The sequence below is a fragment of the Vombatus ursinus genome, unplaced genomic scaffold (genome assembly GCF_900497805.2).
Source record: "Vombatus ursinus unplaced genomic scaffold, bare-nosed wombat genome assembly UNPS02003292.1, whole genome shotgun sequence".
Classification (NCBI taxonomy): Eukaryota; Metazoa; Chordata; class Mammalia; order Diprotodontia; family Vombatidae; genus Vombatus; species Vombatus ursinus.
The window spans coordinates 4602208-4620760 of record NW_020943070.1 but is presented as its reverse complement, the minus strand read 5'-3'; the positions used below and the strand labels follow the sequence as shown (position 1 = coordinate 4620760).

At 44.9% G+C, this 18553-nt stretch overlaps 1 protein-coding gene across 1 annotated transcript in view; it reads left to right on the top strand.

The window, feature by feature from the left end:
* Window positions 1-18553, top strand: part of CYTH4 (cytohesin 4) — a 36715-nt gene that overhangs the window by 6504 nt on the left and 11658 nt on the right. The window contains exons 2-8 of the mRNA XM_027871333.1: window positions 4033-4115; window positions 5549-5613; window positions 6111-6177; window positions 9683-9801; window positions 10706-10786; window positions 12440-12552; window positions 13374-13522. Of these exons, the coding sequence (XP_027727134.1) occupies window positions 4033-4115; window positions 5549-5613; window positions 6111-6177; window positions 9683-9801; window positions 10706-10786; window positions 12440-12552; window positions 13374-13522 (677 nt within the window). The remainder of the gene's footprint in view (window positions 1-4032; window positions 4116-5548; window positions 5614-6110; window positions 6178-9682; window positions 9802-10705; window positions 10787-12439; window positions 12553-13373; window positions 13523-18553) is intronic.

The window sequence follows — 18553 nt, the reverse complement described above, 5'->3', positions numbered from 1 at the left end:
CTTACTCTGTGCAAAGCACTGGAGGCAGAAAATGAGGCAGTGCCTTCCTTCAAGAGGCTTACATTCTCCTGAGGGTGTATCGTCAGTAGCTTCAGGTTGTGCTGAGTTGAGCACTCCAGACACAACATTTCCAGGATAACATTACTCCTTTGTATTCTTCCTCAATTATCTACCCTAGGGTCTATCTACTCTAAGCATGTGTTTCGTTTTGTTTTGTTTTGTATTAGTAGATCAATGACTTCCCTTTGCAGCCTCGTCTATTTAGTTGGACAGCTCCCCCTTCCTTTCCTTGGGATCATTTCTGTTTGTATCATCAGAATTTTCTTCTTTGAGAGCATACCATACCTCTTGAGTTAACTTCCTCCATCAAATCTTAGGTCATGGAATTCCCTTGCTAATCTTTTCCCAAAATTGAGTGTCACACTATACCCAGATTCTTCTTTGTTACCTGATCAGACTCTAAAATGGAGAAGTCACTCCTTTGCAAGCTTCCTGTTATTTCTACCCTGGCACCCAGTTCCTAGTCAGAATAAGGCCCATAAAAGTAATTCAACTGGTTATTTCCTTTACCTTCTGAAGAACGAAATTACCATCAAGGCCAACCAAGCAACTTTAATGTTCATAGTGAGAGACATCCAGCAAATGTCCCCATCAACACTATATCATGCCTACCATACCAAGCTGACATACTTCTTAGACTCATCATTCATTGCCTCCTTTTGATCAGGTGGTCTATAGAACTCTCCTATCACAATATAGGTTATGGTCTTCCCTCTAGAATCTTCACCCACATGCCATGGGATTGACCATTAGACACTAGATCCAGAGCTGAGAGGGACCTCAGTGGTTATACAATCTAACCACTTCATTTTACAGATGGGGAAACTGAGGTCCAGAGAAGTGACTTTTTCAAAGTCCCTCATGTAACAGGTAGCAGAGTCAGGATTCAAACTCAGATTGTCCAACTCCAAATCTTGATTTCAGTGCTTCCACTCTTGGCTAATGAATTTCCCCATATGATTATATGTTCTTGATATATTCCTCCTCTTATCTAATCTGCTCTGTTTTGGATAAGAGACCACTTTCTATTGGCTATCATGAGCCATGTTCCCCTAAGTCTCAGTGATAACTAGACTTAAAGCCTGGCTTTGTGATTTCTTTGACATAGGTAATTCCCTTATGAGAAAACTCCCTCTACCCATGTAGGTGGGCACCTTCTCAGAAACTTCCAGCTTTAAGGAATTGCCTAGGGCAGTAAGGGATTATGTAACTTGCCCCTGCTCACACAGTCAATGTCAGAGATGGGACTGGAAACCAGTTTATTTTGTGCACCCAGGCACCAGCAAGAAGACATACAGCTTCTTCTCTTCTGGGTAAGGACTGGTGGTGAGCACCTCGACTCCTCACCATGATCCCCTCTCTTTATATCAGCCCTAGATCAGTATGTGCCAATGGGGAAGATTAAGTCCTCAGAAATCTGCTAACAATTGTGCAATTCAGAGCAAGTCAGTTGCTGTCTCTGAGTCTCACTTTCTTCATCTATAAGATAGGAAAAACAACAACTCGTATCACATAGGGTATTATGGGGCTTAAATAAAATAAACATGTGAAGCATTTTGCAAACCTTAAAGTACTAAACGTCAGCTTGTTGTTTTTGTTGTTATCATTACTATTCTCTTGTTCTAATGGAAAAATCACTGGTTTTGGAGTTGGAGGGTCTGGGTTCAAATTTACTACCTAAAAGCCTTTGAACACGTCACTTAACCACCAGAGTCTCAGTTTAATTATTTATAAAATGAGGGGATTGGACTAGATGTCTTTTGAAGACATTTCCAGTTCATAAATTGTGATCTTATAATCCTAAGATTTTTGTTTAACTACAACTCAAACAGAAACAATCCTGGGTCAAGTTGCTAGCCTGTTATTATTTCTTTATTTTTAATGTTCTATAGACTAATGCACAAGAGAATAAAAACCTTTTTGTAGCTGGATGAAAGCATTAGGATGTCAGCTGATCCCGGGTAGACAGACTCACCAAAAGCATCCTCTGGAAAGCTCCGATAGCAGAGTGGGCAGCCGGGCTAATGCACATTTCATCCTCTTCTCATGTAATCTTGATCTCCTCTCCCAGGTCCCTCTATTTTGAAAACTTTTCATTCCATGTAGCTTGGAGGTGATGAGTAATTGGCAAAGTAATATCTATAAAAATATTGTCCTTAAATTTTAATAACCAATGCTGGGGTTTTTTTTGTTTTGTTTTGTTTTGTTTTGCTATTTGGGGCAATAGTTCAATCCATGATAATGGTCTAGTTTTGGTGTGGTTGAAGTTTGATTGAGTTCAACAATCCATTGGTTGAGTTCTCCAGGTTGTTCTGAAGTATGTTTGAGCATTTGTCATCACCATGATTATTATTATTAGGATAGGGATAGGGACTATGTCTGTGATTTCAATCGTATAGGGGACTCCCTGGTGAGAAAATTCCCTCTGTCAATACAAGTTGGCACCTCCTTTGAAACTTACAGCCTTTGAGACTTGCCTGTGGTACTAAGAGGTTAAGTGACTTGCCCAGGGTCACACAACCAGTCTATGTCAATGATGAGGCTTGACGTCAGGTCTTTCCAATTTTGAGGCTAGCTCTCTATTCACTACTCTGTGCGGTCTCTCTAGCATTATTAATCATCATTTTTAGCAGACAGAAAGTTCATGATCTTTTCTTCAGTATTTCAGAAGTTGCATGATTTCATTAATGTGGATCCTCCCTCTGACTGCCATCGGCCACAGCCCAGAGGTTAGCTGTGTTCATTAGTTCTTGAGGCCAAAGTAATTCCTCTGCCAGTGGCCGGCTTTCCTGTGATGAACTCAATTGAACTCAGTCAGGTGGATACTTGGGAGACTGAAGCACAGCCCACATGTAACTCAGCATTGCCCCCTTGGTAGGATTGCCAGAATAGGCTTTGAGAATAGATTTTGAAAGTCTTAGGGGACCTCGCAGGTACAATGAGATATCTGAGAGGAACCTGAGTGCTTGTCATGCTATCTAGAGAACAAGAAGATATTTCACTCTTCACAGAGGGTGCCATTCCACAGATCTACCAATGAGACTACTGATAGGGAACAGGGGGAAGACTGAAGCCCAAGCTGGGGGGGGGGGGGATTCTCTCAGACACAGAGGAATAGCAGAAAGAGTCCTAGGCTGGGAGGCTAAGACCTAAGGTCAAAATCCAACTCTGTGTGGTCTGGGACAATCCACTTCTCTCTGGATCTCCGTTTACCCATGTTTACTACAATGGCTGAAGTTGTACTGAGTGCCCTTTAAGATCCTTGGGGGTCTAATGATCTATGAGCTCTGGGATCAGGCATTTTTCTAGCTCTTTCAATCTGCAAAGTGATTTATGGACATGAGCTCATTTGGTCCTCACAACAACTCCATGAGGTAGGTGCCATTATTATTCCCATTATACAGATGGGAAAACTGAGATGGAGAGAAGTATAGTGACTTGCCCATGGTTGCACAGTCAGTAAGAATCTGAGGTGAGATTTTAACCCAGGTCTTCCTGACTCCAAGTTTAGAAGTCTATCTAGATTAACAGAACATAGGTTGAAACCCAATCCCTGATTTTTATTGTCTGTGTTACTATGGGCAGGTCGCTTCTCTTCCCTGGGCCTCAGTTTCCTCATGTGCAAACCGAGGGCTTAAAGTAGATGGCCTATGAGATCGCTTCCAGGTCTCGATCTGTGATTCTATGATGCATATACCTAGGGCTGTGTGAGTAAATGTTTAACAACCAGCTCCCCTTTGCATGTCACACTGACCTGCCTTATTATCATTTTCATTATTATTATCATTTTCTTTCCATCACTTTTTTAAGTCTAGAAATAATCAACCAAACAATAAATCGAGCCCTGATTTGGAACATTTGCTGATTTCCGAGGTAAATGCTCACACGGAAATTTCACAATCAGCTCTCCAGGGCATGATCCCTCGCTAGCCTCCCCCTGCCTAAATCCCACCAGTATTTCTCCATTTTCAGACCCACCGGAGCTGAGTCAAATTGAAGTTGAGGAGCTCCAGACGATCCAGTGGCATCGGAAACAGCTTCTGGACGACATCCAGGTCTGTGCCCTGCTCCTACATAGGGACCAGCTGCTGGCTAGGACCCAACCAGATGTGACCCGTTACCGCAAGCAGAGGTTTTAGCCAAGCCTTCCTGCTTCATGGCTTAGGAAGGAGGAAGAGAAACAGCCCATCACACCAAAGAGGCAAATTTCAGCTCATTGTCAGTAAAGATCCTCCTAGTAATCTGAGCTGTCCCAGAGTAATGGATTGCCTGGGTTGGTAGTGAGCTCCCCATCACTGGAGGTTTTCAAGCAGAAGCTGGATGATCCTTTGGCAGGGAAGTTGAGGTATGGGTCAGACTATATGGTCCCTGAAGTCTTTTCCAACTCTGAGATCCAAGATGGCAGAGAATCAGCACCTTGTGGCTGAAACCTGTTTCCCAAGCAGTAGCTGTATTTCTGAAGGAGCCAGGAACTCTGGGTCCCCTCTGGAAAGCCATGGGGAGAAAGGCTACTCTCCTTCCTTGCCAGTGCCTCTGAGGGTAATTTGGGGCAGATCTGTTCTCTTGGGTCCCCAATTCAGGTCTCTTGTCAATGGGAGAGAATTCCGTTTGCCACTGGGTTTCTCCTGAAGGTATGGGACTCAAACCTTTGATCGACTGATGACAGAAGGATCTTCCTTGATTATGCATTATCACACATCCTCAGTCTGGCCATACTGGCCTACTTTCCCAACTCCACACCTTTGCCTAGGCCATTCCCCATGCCTCAGGGGTACTGTGGAGACTGAAACTAAAATAACCTGGAAAGTCTTTATGATCTGGTATACTGGCATCCCTTAGGCCCTTCGGTCTTAGTCCTAGATGAGGTTGGAGCAAGCCTATTAGCAAACATTTATTAAGTACCTACTGTATACCAGGCACAGTATTAAGTACTGAGGATTCAAAGATAAAAGTAAAATGGCCCCTGTCCTCAAGGAGTTTACATTGTAAGGGAGAAGGGATGGTAGAGAATGTGAACATGTAGATATAAATGCAGAAAATGTACACAAATGGATACAATATAGCATAGGAGGAGCCAGGAGGGGAATTTATCATAGGTTTACCGCTGCTTCACCAGAAGGTGGTGCTGGAACTGAGTTTTAAAGGAAGCATTCCAAAAGGCAGAGACGAGAAGGGAGGGTGCTCCAAGCATGAGGGACAACCGGTACAAAGGTACGGAGTTGGGAAATTGAGCATCATGTTCAAAGTAGACCAGTACGTTTGGGTCTAAGTATGAGTAGAGGGGAGCCATATACGATCAGGCTGAAACAGCAGAAAGGGCAAAGCTGCACTGGGAACCACTGGGGATTCTGGGAGGGACTAATTCAATGGCAAACTGACCCCTTGGTCCTCCCAGTTAGACACACAGCTTCCACCCCGGTTACTATCTAACTCCATTCTTTCCTCTTTGTCTTGGCGTCTCCTGGGTGGCCGGTCCCTACTCGTGCAGAAGCTAAAGGATGAAATTGCAGAAGTGTTTGCCCAGATTGACTGCTTCGAGAACGCAGAGGAGAGGTGAGGAGGGAAGGGAGTGGTAGGCACATGCAGAACTTTGAGGTTTGGGTGTTATAATAATAGTTCACACATAAATTAGGAACTAGGTTTGTTTTTATTTCCCCTTGGAGGAAATAGTTTAGAGTAAGGGGCTGGTGACAGTGCAGAGGACAAAGAGGAAAAGGTATGGCCTCACTTTCCCATGAGGATCAAAGGGGACCACAAGCCCAAGGTTGGTACGTACCAGCACTAGGATCTCAGAGGTTGGTGCAGGCCAGCAGAGAACCTTGACACCAGAACCAGGAAGGAAGCACACCCTGGCAGGGGAAAATGCTCAGCTGTCCCTCCAGAAGGGAATGGGGAAGGAAGGAACGAGGAAGCTGACATCCAGAGTGAAGTCATCTTGAGCAAGAGAGGGGCATTCCTGAAGACAAAGGCCTGGAGGGGGGATTCTGCAGCAGAGGAGGAGGGGGCCTGGCCTGGGCTGACAGTCTGACCATTCCCTTCTCCGCTTCCAGTCGCCAGGCCCAGAAGGAGAAAGAACTATGCATCGGCAGGAAGAAATTCAACATGGACCCCAGCAAGGTAAGCGTTAAAGGGGATGAACCAGGGGCTACCGAGAAGGATGGCTCTATCTCTGGGCAGTGTCCAGCCAAGCTAGCAGGGAGAAAATCTCTAGAGCCTGGGAGAATTCAGGCTCCACCATCCAGAGGCATGGATCAGTTACCATACTGGGCAAGTATAGAAGGTGAGAAAAGAGTCCCACAGTAGATCAGGTAAATTCTCAGCAGGATAGGACAAGAGAAATAATTTTTTTGGTGATGTGTGTTTGGAGGGAATGGGGGTTAAGTCCCTGATTTCATCACTGTGGAGAAAAAGTGGAGAAACTGCCTCCACTGATGTAGATCTGGGGGTAGCTAGGTCTGGAAGTAGAGAGCGTGCCTGCTGGGTGGAGAGTCAGAAAGCCCTGAGTTCAAATCTATCCTCAGTTACTTAGTAGCTGTGTGACCCTGAGTAAGTCAATTAATCTCTTTTTGCCTTAATTTTCTCATCTGTGAAATGGTGATAATAATAGCCCCAACCTCCCAGGGTGGCTGTGAGGATCAAATGAGTTACTTGTCAAGTGCTTAGCACAGTGCCTGGCACATAGTAAGCCCTATATAAATCATCTGCGATTTCCCATCATATAGTATTCCCTGGAGCATCCCAGACTAGCTTCCTATCTACAGCGCCTCAGTTTCTCAAAATAACAATAACAACAATGATTTTTTCTCTTCCTCCCTCCATGGCCTCATCATGGCATTAAAATGCCCCCTGGGCTCCTGAGGGGTAGGAGAGCTTTCAAAGAGCCAGGTGGGGGTCTCCATATCTGCATGACTCGTCCCCAGTTTTGGCCCCATTCGGGGCAGGGGGACAACTCCCCCAAACCATCCACTGAGGTTCTGGAGAGTTGCAGTCTGTGCCCCATTGATGAAATCACAGATTCCCTCAAATAATCTGTGTAAGAAAGACAATAACCATTCCTCTGGAACTTTCCAAAGCCTACAGTAGGCTTTCCTCAGACTAGTCCTGTGAGGCAGGAAGTGGAAAGGCTATTATGTCCATTCTACAGATCAGAAAATCCTAGATTTAGAACTGGAAGGGACCTTAGGGACTAGCCTAATCTCCCCATTTGACAGATGGGCAAACTGAGGCCTAGAGAGGTGAAATAACCTGGCCAAGACTGAAAGGGCAGCAAGTGGCAGAACCTGTAGTCCAACTCAGGTCCTATGCCTATGGAGAGAGCTCTTTCCATAGCATCGTGCTGCTCCTACAGAGTCACAGCTGCTCTCCTCTTCCCCCTCCCCCACTCACACCACCTGCACCAATGGTGCAGCTGTTTAAACACACACACACACACACACACACACACACACACTCACACACGGAAAGACTCCTCCTTTTTCCTTGGGCCACGTCACTACCCTATCTCTGGCCCCTCTTCCCGCAGCCCTGACAGGCATACCAAGAAAGAAGAAGAAACCACAAACCACCTCCGTGAAGTCTGAAGGTGGCCGGAGCAGCAGCACGAGAGTCCTGGACATTTTCTGCCTTGATCTAGACTTTGTGGTTGTCCCTATGTTTCTCTGTCCCCCTAGCCCAAGGGCCCCAGAAGCTGCCCAGCGTTCTCTGCATTCCTAGCTCATGTCTGGCCTGGGTCGAGTCTTCCAGGAAGGCTGCTTTGGTGACCACAGCCCTCTCTGTCTGGTAGCTAGTCTGGGAAAACCTCCAAAAGGAGGAATGAAGGAAAAGAAGGAAATTCCAGGCAGATTCTATGAGATTAGTGAGAGATGGGACAGCCCGCCTGTGGAATGCTGGGCAGACCTTCGGGATGAAGCTGGTCCACAAAGCCCAAGCAGCAGCTCAACTCTGAGAAGATCTGAGGCCAGAGGATGGCTCACCCTGCCCCTGCTAAGAGCAGCCCAGCGAGGAGTTGCTCTGCCATTGGCCTTGGGCCTCAGCTAGGTCTGCTTTCATCCCCTGGCGGAGGACAGCCTGAGATCAAGTGTTGACGTCAGCTGTGCCGCTTCCTACCTGTTTGACCTTGATCAAATCATGTCGCCTCTCTTGACCTGTTTCTTCATCTATAAAATGAAAGGGTGGCACTATATGAGCCCCTCGAAGCCAGCTCAGAAACCTGGCAGCCAAGAGAGCTGGGTTCAAATACTTGGGCAACAGGGTGGCATAATGACTAGAGTGCTGGGCTCGGAGTCAGGAAGACCTGAGTCCAAATCCTGCCTCAGACTCTTATTAGCCGGGGACATGAGAGCTGGTCAAGTGGAGATGTTTGGTTAGGGAAAACCCCAAAGTACTCTACTCCTCCCAATTCCCAACCACTCACTCTTTCATTCCCTCCTGGAGGCCTCCCTGCCTCAATTTCCCCTCAGCATGGACAGGAATATAAATATTGGTCTTATGCCAATGCTTTCTGCTGGCTTGGAGATAGATAAATATGTATATGCACATGTACACACATGTACATATATACATATACACATATGTATGTGTGTGCATATACATATATACACAGATAGGTACCCAAATGTGTATGTACATATACATGCACATGTGCCTAAGTATGCACATACACATATGTAGGTACCTAAATATATGTGTACATATACACACATATCTATATAATATATATACTTGCATAGATACCTAAATATGTGTACATATATGTGTGTCTATATGTATATATACACACAGAGGTACCGACATATGTGTGTATGCTACTTTTTAATTTTTTTACTAAATGTGTTTGCTTTTTAGTGAGCATACTTCCTATTTTCCTTAGGGCTTCCAGAAGAACAGGAGTTTGTATAGGCAGGACTGTGTTCCTCCAACCAGCTTTGGAGCTCCTTGGAATAAAGACAATCCAATTAAACAAACATGCTTTCCTCTCCCTCTCCTTCTCCCCTTCCTTTGCCTTACTCTTCCTCCTCTGGTGAGTCATCATAGCATTAAAAGTGAGCCTGGTACAGTGTGAGCCTGGCACATAGTAGGCACTTGATAAATCACTGTTGAGTGATTGTTAGGTAAGTGCTTATAATTTCACTAATCATTAACAAATAATAGCTCTCATTTCTTACCAAATATTGCCTCCATAACAATCCTGAGAGGTGAAGTATGTGGTACAATTATCATTATTCCCATTTTACAGAGGAGAAAGCTGAGTCTCAGAAAATCAAATTGACTTGTTCAGCTGTCCAACAGCTACCAAGCATCAGAGCAGCCCAGGTCTCCTAACTTCCGGTCTGGCACTCTTTTCTCTCTGAAACTAAACCAACACTGTTGGACATTCTGTGCTAGGTACTAGGATTACAAAGATGAAACATGGCAGAGTCTGCCTTCAGGAAACTTGCACTCTGGTAAAAAGTGACCCCTTCCTCTTTAGACTGGGAGCTTGGAAAGAGTGGGAATGATGCTTTCTGTATATACTCTCCCCTCAGCAGCTCTCTGGCAGGGTTCCTGGTCCATGTCAGGGGCTGTCAGACAGATGGATGGTCACTATCCCTTACTCAATGTTTCTTCTCTTCGCTGCCCGCAGGGGATCCAGTATCTTATTGAACACAAGCTTCTGTCCTCCAATATAGAGGAAATTGCCCAGTTTCTCTATAAGGGGGAGGGACTGAACAAGACAGCCATCGGGGACTACCTGGGGAAGAGGTAAGCACATCCCTCTTCTCTCCTGACAATTCCTACACTCAGTGGGAAAAGCAGCCACCAAACCTACATGGAACATTCAACATTTAAACCATTGGAGAACTTTCCATGTGTGATTCCAGGGGAGGGATTCTTTTTACAGATAGGGAGACTGAGAATAGGGAGGCATGACTTGGCCAAGATCACACAGCAAGTCTGTAGTGATGTCAAGGACACATCAGGCTCTTTTTAAAAATTATTTCACATCAGGATCTTCTGGTCCCCAAGAACTGGAACCTTTCTAAGTACAAAGGTACAAGGTAGGAGGAGAAAGAAACTTCCAAATACTAAGTGCTGTCCCAAGGTGTAACGAGCTTCCTCGGAAGCAGTGATCTCCTCATCACCAGAATTCTTCCAGCAAAGAAAATGACCATGTACTTCATTTCCTCATTCAACAAGTCTTTATTCAACCCTATGTGTTAAGCACTATGCTAGGTGCTGAGGAGGCAAAGACAAAATGGAACAGTCCCTGTCCTTGAGAAACATATCTTATTGGAATATAGATCATAGAATCATAGATTTGGAGCCAGAAGGCAGGCTACCAATTTCAAATCTCTTATTTTACAGATGGGGGAAACTGAGGCAAAGGGAGGTTAAATGACTTGCCCAAGGTCACACAGCTAGTGTCTAAATCAGGATTTGAATTTAGGTCTTCATGACGCCAAATCCAGTGCCCTAGTCACTACTCCACCACAGGGTAGAGGTTCAGTTCAATTTAATTGACCCAACGTTTATTTATTAAGGACCCACTATCTGCAGGGAATTCAGGAAAGATACCAAGTTGAAGACACATGATAAACTGACAGAAAGAATGAATAATGAGAGCAGAGTCTGATCTGTCCCCTCTCTTCCTCCACCCCTTCCCTAGGGATCCATTCAACCTCAAGATCCTTCAGGCTTTTGTGGACTTACATGAGTTTGCCAACCTCCACCTAGTACAGGCGCTGAGGTGAGTGCCATCACAGCAAGAAGGAGGGAATGAAGGAATAAATGAGAAACACTGACTAATTGCTTATTTTGGACCAAGAACTACATTAAGCACTGGGGATATGACTATAAGCAAGCAAACCACCTCTACCCTCAAGGGGATCACAATCTAATAGGAAATGACAAAATATAGCGGGGAGTGGAGGTCAGAGCTTTGTGTGTAGGACAGGAAAGTAGGAGAGAATGCTTATCAATGTTATAGGACAGTTTAGAGAACCCAGAGCTCCTGGTGTGATCCAGAGGGCAGCAGATGACCTGAGATCACAAATAAGGGTCTTTCAAAGAACATCATTGTGAAGAGGGCAAGGTCATAAAGTGCCCTGCGCTGCAGAGAAGTCTTGCTTAGAGGAAGAATTGAGGAAGAAGAAATAAAGTTTCATCAATCTAGAGCTGGAAGGGACTTTCAAGGCTGTTTAGTTCAGCTGCCTTTATTTGACAGATGAGGAAACTGAGACTAAGAGAAGTCAAGTGACTTACAAAGATTATACAGATAGTGTTAGAAACAGGATTTGAACCCAGAGCCTCTGAATCCAGAGACTCTTTCCACTGCCTCCCTGCAGTTCAGGAGAGAAAATTTGTACTTATAGACAATAATAATAATAGCACATATATCCATATATGTATATATGCACTCTTTATTCAGAAAAGAAAATTTGTACTTATTGACAATAATAATAATAGCACATATATACATATACATATGTATGCACTCTTTATTCAGGAAATAAAATTTCTACTTATTGACAATAATAATAATGACAATAGCATATATCCATATAGATACACACATTCTTTATTCAGGAGATAAAATTTATACTTAGTGGCAATAATAGTAGCTTATATATAATTGTTATATTACATATAATACACGTTGCTTGAATGTTTGCAAAGCATTTTATGAACATTGTGTCATTTTTATCCTCACAACAACCCCAAGAAGTAGGAAGGAAGGAAACAATCGTTTATTAAGCACCTACTGCATGCTAGGCACTGGGCTAAGTACTTTACAAATATCTCATTTAAGTTTCACAACAATCTTTGGATGTAGGCGCTACGGTTTGCTGCTTATATTTATATCCCTGCTTTATATTTAAAAAAACTGAGGTAGATAGAATCTAGGTGACTTGCCTGGGGTCACACGGCTAGTAAGTGTTAAGTATCTGAGGCCACATTTGAACTCAGGTCCACCTGACTCCTAGGTCCGGCACTCTGCACACTCTGGCATCACTTAGCTACATGAGTGGCATGCTCTAAGTACTAGAGGAATTCTAGAGAAGGGAAGAATTATTGGGGTTAGGATTAGCTAGGAAGGATTTGAAATCATAGACTGTGAAAGCTGGCGGGGGGGCCTTTAGAATAGCAAATGTCAGAGCATCAGAGGTGGAAGGAACTCTAGAAACCCACAAGTCCAAGCTCCTCATTTCACAGAAGAGAAAACTGAGGCCCAGCTGAGTTTATAGAAAGAACGGATTTTGAGGTTGGCCAAGTGGGAGGTGGAAGGAGGTGGTGGAGGGGCAGAAGTCCTAGCAGTCCAAGTGCTCAGCTCCTGTGGGCTAGAAACTCATCTCCCCCAGGAGCTACCCTGTCAGTCCCTGACCCCTTCTGCTCCTACCAGACAATTTTTATGGAGCTTCAGGCTTCCCGGGGAGGCCCAGAAGATCGATCGGATGATGGAGGCCTTTGCAGCCCGTTACTGTCTCTGCAACCCAGACGTCTTTCAGTCCACAGGTAAAAGGACTTTATCCTTTACTAGGTCTAAGGGGGAAAGGGACAGATGCAGTCAGCTGCAATCTGAAGTGGTGCAGGGGATAGAGTATTGGACCTGGAGTCAGGAAGACCTGAGTTCAAATCCAGCCTCAGACACTCCCCACCTGGTGACCCTGGGCAAGCCACTTAACCTTTGTTTACCTCAGTTTCCTCATCTGTAAAATGGGGATAATAAGCATACCATGGTTGTTCTGATGATCAAAAGATAATTATTGTAAAGCTCTTAGCATGGTGTCTGGCATATAGTGAGTGCTATATAAATGTTAGTTGTTTTTATCAAATGAGTTATTATTTATAAAGAGATTTGCAAACCTTAAATTATTATATAAATGCTAGCTAGCAACTGTTAATATTCTTCAGTGTGTGGGCTTCCCAATGTGGAAACTCCCTCCATTTGTTGTGAGACTCGGAGATCAATCACGTAAAATGCCTTGACAACCTAAGCCAGCTATCATCTTTCCAACACTAATTTTTCTAGGCATTTTCCTCCCAAACAGCCCTTACAACAGGCAGTGCAAGTATTATTATTCTCTTGTTTCAGAAGAGGAAACTGAAGCTCAGAAAGGGGAAATGACTTGCCCAGGGTCACACAGCTACCTCACCAGGTTGTTTGTACTGGGATAGAAAAGGGAGTAATTAGCCTTTCTAGCCCTGGCCCCCAAGACATACCTTGTGTGGCCCTAAGCAAGGCCTCCTTGAAGAGAGTGGCACCTGACACCCTACAGGGTAGATGTGGAACCCTACACACTCCTGGGATCATGACCCTTCTCCTCTCCCGTCAGACACTTGCTACATCCTGTCCTTCTCCATCATCATGCTCAACACCAGCTTGCACAACCCCAACGTCCGGGACAAACCCCCCTTCGAACGATTTGTGTCCATGAACCGAGGGATCAACAATGGTGGGGACCTGCCTGAGGAGCTCTTGAAGGTACTGGCTGCCCCCTAATCTTCCCATTCCTGGGGTCACTGAGGCATCCGTCCTCACCTGGTCCCCTGGGACAGTGCTGTGAAACTCAAACACTCATTGGCTTAGAAAACCACAAGTTAACATTAGCTATGTCACGATGCATTTTTATTTGCTTTGTTAAACATTTCCTGATTATGTTTTCATCTGTTGGTACTGCACTGGGGAGGTTCTGGCCCACCTCTGCCCTAGGGGAAGGGGAGTCAGAAGCTGGGGTTTGAGGTCCTTACTCTAACACTGACAGCCTGTGTGACGTTGAAACTTGACTTCAGAGAGAAGGAGTAATCACTGAAATCACTGAAATCTGTGTTTCAAAGGCAGACCAGCATGCACCACTCCTTCTATTCAATTCAGTAAGAATAATTCAGATTTGTAGAATGCTTTAAAGTTTGCTGATTGCTTTCTGACATACATTGTTGGAGCTAGAAGGAACCTTAAAACATGGAATGTCAGAGTTGGGACGACTCTTAGAACATGGAATGTCAGAGCTGGGAGAGACCTTAGAACAAGGAATGTCAGGGCTGGAAGGGGCATTAAAACAGAGGATGTCAGATCTGGGAAGGGGCTTAGAAAATGGAATGTCATAGCTGGGAGGAGCCTTAAAACAGGGAACATCAGAACTGGGAGGGTCCTGAGGGCACGGAATGTCAGATCTGAGAGGGGGCTTAGAACAGGAAATGTCAGAGTTGGGAGGGGCCTTAGACAGGGAGTGTTTGCCTCTAACGTTTTATTAGAGGCAGCTCGATACCAGAGAGATCACTGGATTTGAAGTCAGCAAGCCTAAGCTTAATTGTTTCCTCTGCTATTTACTCTTGTGTGACCTTGGTCCAGACTCTTTGGGCCTCAGTTTCCACATCTGTAAAATGGAAGGAGTGAGCAGAGTGCCTCTAAGCCCTTCCCATCTCTAAATCCCTGACTTCCCACTGCCCCAGACTTCACATGGGTGTTGCTCCAGAGGCTACAGAATGGCGCCCTCGGATCCCTAGTGCAAAGGTAAAAGAAACCTCAGGGAGCACACTGTCCAACCCTCTCTTTTTACAGAGGAGTGAACTGAGACCCAGTAAGGGGAAGAATTTGCTCAGGGTCATACAGGGAGGATTTAAAGGCCAGGTCCCGGGATTGCTGAGCCAGAGATCTTTTCACAGCACTACCCTGCCTTCCCGTGTGGATAGAGCACTGGACCTGGAGACGGGAAAATTTGAGTTCAAATCCAGCTTCATACACTTAGTAGATGTGTGACCCTGGGCAAGTCACTTCTCCCTGTTTGCCTCAGTTTCCTCATCTGTCAGATGAGCTAGAGAAAGAAATGGCAAACCACTACAGTATCTCTGCCAAGAAAATTCCAAATGGGGTACACGAATACTTGGACAGGACTGAAAAAAGACTGAATAACAACCCTGCCTCCACAAGGATTCACCAACCTGAGTTTTCTCACCTGCCAAATAGAGGTATTAATCCCTCCACAGTTTGCCTCGAGGAGTCACTGAGAGGAAAGTGCTTTGTCATCCAGAGAGCCCCCGAGAGATGGGATTCTGAACCTATTTCTGCTCGCAGCAGCATCCATCCCCCAAAGGCCTTACTCAGCTTCTGCTTATTGGCTTTCCCCAGAATCCTCCCTTCAGTAAATAATAAATAACATGCTGCATTATTAGAGAGCCTTTAGCGGTTTTTTCATGTCCATTGTCTTCACTGACATTCAAAACAGTCCCTGGAGTTAAATGGAACAGGGATTGACAGTCCCATTTTATGGATGAGGCAATCAATCAGTTCATCAAGTATTTATAAAGTACCTACTGTGTACCAGCCACTACACCAGGTACTGTGGAGACAAAAAATGAAACATTTGCCTCCATCAAAAAGTTTGCACTAGGGGCAGCTAGGTGGTGCGGTGGATAGAACACTGGCCCTGGAGTCAGGAGAACCTGAGTTCAAATCCTGCCTCAGACACTTGACTACTAGCTGTGTGACCCTGGGCAAGTCATTTAACCCCATTGCCTAACCGTAAAAAAGAAAGAAAGAAAAAGTTTGCACTATTTTTTGTCAGAATCAGAAAAGAATTTTAAAATTATCTACCATCTTCACCTACTCCCTTCTCACCATTTTGTAGGTGAAAAAAGTGAGGCTCAGAAAAGGAAAGTGACTTCCCCAAAGTCACAACAAGAGGAAATGGTGGAACTCAGAACATCTGACTCCAATGCTGGTATTCTTCCCTCAAATACCAGGGAACCACCCACAGAGGTTGAGAGAACCAAATGACTTGTCAAAGGTCACACAGCCAGCCGGTCCCTAAGCCAGGGCTGCAGCCTGAATCCTCAGCCTCCCAATCTAGTTTGCTGATGAGGAAACGACTGGGCATTTGGTAACAATCCCAGCTGCTGGTCTGCAAAGGGCTAGATATCTGTGAGCTCTCCTGGGGCTTGCAAAAACCCTGCAGGGACCTAATGCAACTCCCACTCTCCCCATTGTACAGATGAGCAAACTGAAATTTCAATAAAGGGACAGGAAAGGACCAAGATCACACAGCTAGTCAGCAGCTCGGTTGAAGTCAGAGCCCATGCCTCCTGATGTCGTGATCAGAGCTGAATGACTGCCCTGGACCAGATTCCTTCCCTCTTCCTCTACTAGCCTCTTCTTGCTGTTTTTTTCTAATTCCATGTTCCTGATTTCTCCCTGGGCACCTCCAAAGGTGGGATTTTGCCATCTTTACTGCCAGGGGTATCTAGAGTCTTTGCTTGATTAAATCTTGCTCTATATCTCCTGTGCCCTAGGGGGGGAAATGTGTGTGTGGAATGTAGAGCTTTTGCTTAATTCAATTTTGATACAATTCCAACCTCCTAAGGGGGGAAAATCCTGTGGATTTTGGGGGTAAAAGAGGACTGGGGGCCAGTAGGGGACAGATCTAGGAAGGGCTACAATATCTCTGTGGATTTTTAAGCCTGGGTCAGGACTGCATTCCTTAGACCCCCTTCTCACTTCCTACTAATTTCAGTTTGGTGCCAAAGGGCTGAACTAGAAGAAAAATGGATGAAGGTTTCCAGGGGGCAGATTTCAACTTAGTGAAAGAAATAGCTTCTTACCTCAGAGCGATGCAGCAGTAGAATGAGCTGCCTGGTGAAGCAGAGATATCTACATCACTCCAGGTCTCTGAACAAAGCCTGGGTGGCCATTTTTCAGGGACACTGGAGATAGGGTTCTTGTTCAGGTATGGGTTGGATTTGATGGGCTGGGAAGTCCCCATGATTCTGAGATTCCAAGGCTCTAGAGATCATTTAGCCTAGCTTCAGTTATTTTTCCCACGGTCTCCAAAAAGGGACCTGCCCTATGGGTAACTTCACATTCAGATAACCTATAACCTATAGCTGATTGCTCACCTCAGGGGGAGGGGAGGGAGGAAGGGAGGAATAGAATTTGGAACTCAAAACCTAAAAAAAAACCCAAATGTTTTAAAAAAAAGTGTTTTAACATGTAATTGGGGAAAAAATAAAATCTATTAAAAGGAAAGGAAAGCTTATCATCTTAGAGCTAGAAGAGAGAACAGCCAGGCTACCCCTCTCTTTTTATAGATGAGGAAATTGAGACCAGGGGAAATCAAATGATTTGTCTAAGGTCACACAGACATTAAGTGGCAGAATTGGTATTCAAATCCAGGTCCTGTGACTTCAAATTTAGCACCACTCTTTCCACTGCACCAGGCTTGGGGCCCTTAAGCATACTTGTTCTAACCTCCTTCTACCCTATCCTCACCCCAACTCCTCCCCACCAATAAGTACCAGGGAAGTTCAGCTTCAGTTGCTACAAATGAATCAGGGGATCTGTGAATTTATCTTTTTTTGTGAAATTCTTTTTAAAATATTTTGACAAGTCTATTTCAATAGAAATGGATTCCCTTGTAACCCTGTGCATTTTATTTTATGCCTTTAAAAACATGATTCTGAGAAGAGTTACAAATGATTCACCAGACTGCCAAAGGGGATCTCAACTCAAAAATGGTTCTGATTCCCTAGTGTTTAGAATGATGTTTAGCATGGTGAAGGGAGTAGAGAAGAGAGTTCATGAAATTTAATTAGAGTAAGTAGGAGTGTTTAACCTGGAGAACAAAAAATTTAGGGAGGGACATGCTAAGTGTCTCCAATTATCCAAAAGGCTGTCCCATTCCACAGAAGAGGGATCGGCTCTATTCTGCACAGGCTCAGAAGCCAGAAATGAGAGTAACGGAGGATGCAGGGGACATTGCGGAGACATGAACTTGGGCTCGTCCATAAGGAAAACTTCCTTACATCGAGAAGTAGCCAAAAGTGGAATGAGCTGTCCTGGGAAGTAGCGAGCTCTCTGTCCCTAGCAGTCTTTGAGAGAAGGCTGGATTTCTCCTTGTGTTGGAAGAGGACTGGTGCTTCAGAACAGGGTGGGACCAGATGGATTCCAAGGTCCCTCAAAGTCATAGATTCCATAATTCCTTGGCAGCAGTAAGAGCTATGGATGAATACACAAGAGTCAGGAGCAGAGAGAGCTGAGACACAGGGCTCTCCTGCATTGTGCTTCCAACAGACTTAATTATCCTGAGTAATTGCAGGGAGTATTGTTCCTCTTATCCCTATCCTCCTTAGCAATGCCCAGTGAAGGATTAGACAACCTTCTAATTTTCTGGATCCCTCCAGGGAGGCAGTAAAAGGTTCCAGGTCTTGGAATCAGGAAATCTGGACACCAGCCGACCTCTGCCCCCAGTCACATGTTAGCTGTTCGTTCTTGGTCCTTTCTGGGTAAGGGTTTCTCTGCCTTGCCCGAGTCATGGGGCTATTGTAAGGATCCAGTAAGGCAGCACCTAGGAAATCGTTGGGAAAGGGAAAGAGAAATGGAGAGTATCTCTTCTGTGATTGTGATTGTGAAAGAACCCCCAACAGGGACCTGACTCAGAGAATCCCAGGATTTTGAGTTAAAAGGGAGCTTAGGCCAGGGAATGCCAGGGCTGGGAGGGGCCTGAGAACAGGGAATGTCAGA